Below are 5,858 nucleotides of genomic sequence, written 5' to 3' on the forward strand. Positions count from 1 at the left end.
CTTATGGAAGCGAACCTGGAACAAGGTGTCGGAGTCTCCGCCCAATTACAAACCCCACACCAAATTTGTGCGCCGCTTTTTACAGCAATGCCCCGTCCATCGCATTTCCTGTACTGCGGTGATGTCAGCCTTGTATTTGTCTATGACCTCCAGCAATTGGACCTTCCCTATAGAGGCTCCGGACATTCCAAGTGCATATCCGTAAATCGTAGTCCTTGTTCCATTTGTGGGGGTCGTCAACGTGTGGGGATGCAGTTAACCGAGGCTGGTTTAGTACTTTCATTGGATATATTTTGTACGTGGAGGGTCCCAAGCCTAGCGCACAACCATTGCTGGGGTGAATGTTTTTCAATCGGATATCGGTCTATATAGCCAGCAGTGTGCTTGAAGGCAGACGCCCGCTTGAAGCCGCACCTCCTGGCGAGCAGACGCAGCAGACTCTAATGAGCAGTTAAGCCGAAAATTGGGGGCTTAAATATTTTCCCTTTCTGACTTTAAAACAGTATGCAGTAAACTTTTTAACAAATAGTTTTCAACATTCGCATTAACTACATATGTACATATTCTTACTGTTCTTGGGTTCAGGAATCCATTTTTATGGTCCCAAAAACCAAAAAATATATTTAAGATCATTACATGCTGTTTTCAGGTCGAAAAAATAAAAAGGGTCTAAAATGTTACCTTTGAAGGCCCAACGCTACCTTTTTTGCTTCACTGGTGTAAACAAATTTCTTCGACGCCCGTTACCAACTTTGTTTATTAAATTAAAAGAATGTGTAACTTCTGTATCAAAATTATTATTATTAATTTTATTTTTGCAGTCATTAGACTCATTGTTCGCTGTTTTGTTATAACTATTTATGTCGTGTTATTCTTTGTTATACATACTCTCACATATGTTTGGTTCATTTTTTACTTACATAAATGCTAGTTTTAAACTTATTATTATTCAACAATTGTCTGTTTTTGCTTTGTACATTTAAGGGAGGAAAATTTTATAACTAAACATGGCTTTCAGATCTAGGAACAGTAAATTAGTTACATATATATTTGTTTCAAAAATTTGCAGCGCTATTTTTAATTAACCTTTTATGATAAACTTTTAGTTATTTTTTTTTACAAATATTTACGGCGTACATATTTGCGTATTTTTTTATTTATAATTACAAATATATAAATGTCTTCGTCCTCACAACTAAAAGCTTTTTAGTAACATTTTGGAAATACGTTTTAACAGTATCTTAAAAAATATGTCTAGATTTAGCCTCCTTTTTTAGAAATAACTCTGAAGTAAATTTTGTGCAAAAACTTTATGTTTGTATATGCATATGTATGTTTTTCAGAATTTTTATCGAACTTCGTTTGTTTTTTTAGTTTTAACAATTTTTTTTTAAGTTTTTTGGCATTTTAGTTGCCGTTTTTATAGTTTTAATATCTATTTTGCACCAAAAACACAAAAAATGCATATTAGGGTGTGTCACAAAATACTATTTGTGTTTGTGATACACAGAATTTCAGAATGCAACAGTTTTCGCACGATAAGCAACGATGGCTATTAAAAGAGGTTAATGGCTCTAATTTGTATCAGTGGCAATTTTGCCAGTAAAGAAATTTTTGTCACCAATACAGAATTGAGCTATAATTGTCAATGAAACAGTCCCAAAGACCTTAAAGTTACGCGTACTGGCAAACAAAAAACTGAAAAACGTTCGTTCAGTAAATTATGATTTAAAAAATTGCGCATAGCATAAATTGCATATCATTATCGTTTACATATAATAAAGGAGTTATAGAGTAGGAGAGCTTAAACCGAGAAGTAACTTTTGGCACACCCTAATGTACATACATATATACAAAAGAGTTCTACATCGTAATTTTGTTTGTTTGTTTGTATGCATACACCTACTAGAAAAAGTTTCCGTACTGAGATTTCTTACAGTATTCATGTTCTTCATAACAAAATTACTTAAATTTTCTATAAAAACAATTTTGTCCAAAACCGAAAATTTTCAGCAATACTTCTAAGTTTTTGTCAAATTATGGTATACAGTTTCATAATTCTTTCAACTATAGTATAATAATGTGCAAATTTGAGCAAAATATCAAAAATCTACGGTACTTCTTATTCTTAGCATCTTTACTATGGGTTATATACCTGCATTCCACCAACAATAATAAATATACATAAGTTTTAAACCTCGTCCAAAAGTTAGACAAAAATTGTTAAATTTTCAGCAAAATTTCTAATTATTGTTTTTTTTTTGTTTGTATTAAATTTTAGTATAATAATGGGTAAGTTTAAAGGTGCTAAAAATTCTGTTGATTTTTGATATTTTTTGTCAGCAAAAAAAGGTTAACAAAAATTAACAGCACTTCCTAGCACCTCAATCTTGCACTAAGGGCTATAAAACTTTATACCACAAACAAATTCTGAAAATTCTGCAAAAAACTGAGAAATTTTGCTGAAAATTTGACGAGTTTTTTATAAATTTTAATACAATGTTTGAAACTAATATTTTAGATTTAATGTATTTTAATAAAAAATTAACGAAACATTTTTTTATATAAAATATTATTTCCTATAACGCCGTGCGACAAAAACAAAAAACTATGGCCGAATATAGTAAAACTACGTTTTTAGTTTTTCTCTCTGACATTAGGATTTATTTTAAAGGACTTTGTAGTTTCAAAGATATAATTAATTCCAAAAATTATTTAAAAAATTCATTCCAATGTAGAAAAACAGTATGGGTACCAAATGAAATAGAAAATTCTGCAGAATTAAAAACCATTAAAATTTGTTTGGTTCACATGGACGAATAGGTATTGAAAATGTTATTTTAATTAGTTTCATTTTTTTAAGCGAATAAAATTAAAAGGATGAAATTCGAGGATGTGGTGTACATATTAGTCCTTAACATTATAATTTTTCGAAAATAATTATTGTAAGATTTCAAGGATATTCAATGATAACACGTTAAAAGGACGATTAGGTCCTTATGCCCCAAAAAATTTAATCGGCCTTAATTCTCCAGAATCTTCTCTTTAACGCAGTTTTACTATGATTGGCTCATGGTTTCGCGATTATATAAAATTTTGTCTGTCTAAAACTTACCGTCGCACGTGTAATCAAATGCGGAAACCTTTTCTAGTATTGATTGTTATGCAGATATATATTTTTTTGATTATACACATGCTAATTGGTGTCGATTTCTTAGAACCCTAACCAAGGTTCTTACCTGTGGGCTTTTGACAAAACAATTCTTCTCGAGCTTGGAGTTTTCCTGTAACCCTTCTGTAGTTAGTCTTAGTCTTCTTGTCTGAGTATAAATACAGACTTATTTTACCATCAAAAATTAAAAGTTCAAAATTTAGTTATTTCGTCAAAAGTCCACGCATACATATTTTTTCCGGGGAATGAAAATAGCCCCGAATCTGAAGTCAAAATTAGACTCTGACACTATTAATGTATCAATATAAAAATTGTTTTCTGGTTAGAAAGTAATAGCGAGCCAACTTTTTACTTCTGACTTCAGATTCAGTGCCTCAAAGTCCATGGAAATTAACTAGTATCTTCACACTGAACATTTGTTTTGTGAGGACTTGATATTAATGAGTTATGAGTTTTTATTTCATTTCCTTATATTTTTAACTCATCTCAATATTTGCTCTTATTCTTACTATTATGAAGTTTAGTTTTAACTCTTAATCTTAAATGGTTTCGTTGTTATATTATTGCTTATTAAATAAATTTAAACCAGAAATAAACAAATAACACGACACATGGAGAGCTTATTATATAAAACTATAAAGCACTGCTTAAGAGCGGATTAACAGCGCGAGAAAAGTGAAAAAGGCAAGATTCAGAGAAAAGGCGGAGGATTGTTCATGCCAGCTGTTTGCAAGAACATCAGTCCAAAATGGATTTCTCTAATTAGCGGCAACCAGGCTAGAAACTGGCGAACTACAATCGTAATTTACCGCAACTAACAAAAAAACTACTCATATTCACTCACAAACCAATCACACAAGAACCCAAAAAACGGCATCGAATGAGTACTCTCTTTGAATCGAGTGGAAAAACTGACGTTAAGTGACTATAGGTCATTGCTTTACAGCAAGAAAACTAAGAATACATATAACTCGAAATGCAGCGAAGAAAACAGTACTCTCCACAGTTTAATGTACAAAGAGAGTAGGGAGAGAAATTACCGAAAACAACAAGGCACAATGCTCTGACTGACAGCGCACCAATTAAGATAATGCAATACCACAAAGTCGAACAAAGTGGACACTAAAAAGACAACGCCTTCGCTTCGATGCCATTCTCAGCATCCTTTCGTACGAATTTCCTTGTCCAACTTCCATAGCATCAACTCCAGGCAGGCACGCGTGTCCTCAAGACTATCATGCCCATCACCGCTAACTTGAATATCGCGCTTTAAATATGATTTGGTTAAGTGTTTCAGCGAACGACGATATGGAAATCCGAGTCTGTGCGGAAATACGATAGAAGTGTCGACCACCGTCTTGTGCACCATACGCAACACACGTAAATCATTCTCCAGCCCATGACCGATGAGTATGGTATCGGCATCGAACAAATTTAAGAGGTCACGCTGCACTTCGGTCAATGTCTTTACGTCGTTATTCCAAAACTTGCAGAGATCCTTCTCAGAGATGCCTGAGAAACGCGTATTATAGTCGACAATATGAGTAAAAGGTCGCACGAAATGCTCATAAACTACCTGGCCGTCATAGCTAATCACCGTTACCTTTGTCACTTCGAGTCCACGACCGGTAAAGGACATTTCGCAGTCGAGTGCGTATACTTTGGTCGCTGCGCTTTTATCATCTCTATGCGAACGCGTATGAACAAAGTCGCTGTAGGGGCCATTGAAGCCAGCTACCACACCGGTCCATACATGTTGCGGATGACGTGTACAACCAGCCGCATCTTTAGTACCAAAACAACAGGTATACTGCTCGATGTAGCGGCGCTCGCGGTCGTTATAAAACTCATAGATTTTACCCCAGTGAAAGGTGCAGTTCTCGCGTTTAAGATATGTGCCAGCGTCCGTAACATGAAAGAAGTTCAGACAGCGCACACATTGTTTCCTCAATGAGTGTGCACGCGGTGGAAGGACTTGACTCCGGCCACTGGCTGTGAAATAGGCAGTAGCGATAATTGGCTCATCCTCGCTGGTTTCGCTCGAATCCGAGTCGGCGTTGGGTGAACTGGATGCGCTCGAACCATGGCCGGAGTCGGTGCTGCTAGCAGAATAAGAACGTAAATGCAATCCAAAGTTGACCAATTCCATCTTTGATTTTGAATTGCTTGCGCGCGAAGAATCTGGCAGGCCTTTAAATATTTCCACTTTTCCTTTGTGTTTCACGCTCTCAACTGGGTAGCCATAGACGCGCAGAAAATTCGGCTTGATGGTGAAGCAGCGCAAACGTCGCGACAACTCTGTCTCCGAAATGCTCAATTTGAATGGCTTACTCAACATTCGGGTGCTTGGGCGGGAGATTTTTTGGTTATGACTGTTGTGGAGTTCGATTCGTTTGAGCACTCGTGGTTTGCATGGTTTAGACAGCTTCAATTTCTGATGCTGCTGTGCTCTCAAAAACTGTTCATGGCGTTGATTCTGCTTAAGCAGCTGTTGCTGTTTCAGCTGCTCTTCATGCTTAAGCTGTTGTTCTCGTTTTACCTCTTCCTGTTGTGTCTGATGCTGCCACCATAGCAGCTGCTCTTTTTGTCTGAACTGTTGTTGTTGTAAAATCTGTTGCCGTTGTTCCTGCTGCTGTATTATGAGCAGCTCTCGCTGCTTTTGCTGCTGATTCGGCTGATGTTGCTG

The 5,858-nt window shown here is 35.9% G+C and overlaps 1 protein-coding gene across 1 annotated transcript; it reads right to left on the reverse strand.

Annotated features, from left to right (window-relative positions):
- Window positions 1-4,328: 4,328 nt before the first annotated feature.
- Window positions 4,329-5,510, reverse strand: LOC108376729 (putative exonuclease GOR). Its single transcript, XM_017632959.1, has one exon. It carries the CDS (start codon window positions 5,508-5,510, stop codon window positions 4,329-4,331), a length of 1,182 nt encoding a protein of 393 aa, XP_017488448.1.
- Window positions 5,511-5,858: the final 348 nt, after the last annotated feature.

This window comes from Rhagoletis zephyria, unplaced genomic scaffold (genome assembly GCF_001687245.7).
Source record: "Rhagoletis zephyria isolate East Lansing unplaced genomic scaffold, Rhagoletis_zephyria_1.1 Rzeph_scaffold_10875, whole genome shotgun sequence".
NCBI lineage: Eukaryota > Metazoa > Arthropoda > Insecta > Diptera > Tephritidae > Rhagoletis > Rhagoletis zephyria.

Coding starts and splice junctions, on each gene's coding strand:
- LOC108376729 (XM_017632959.1), bottom strand. CDS start 5,510: ATGTTGAGTAAGCCATTCAAATTGAGCATTTCGGAGACAGAGTTGTCG.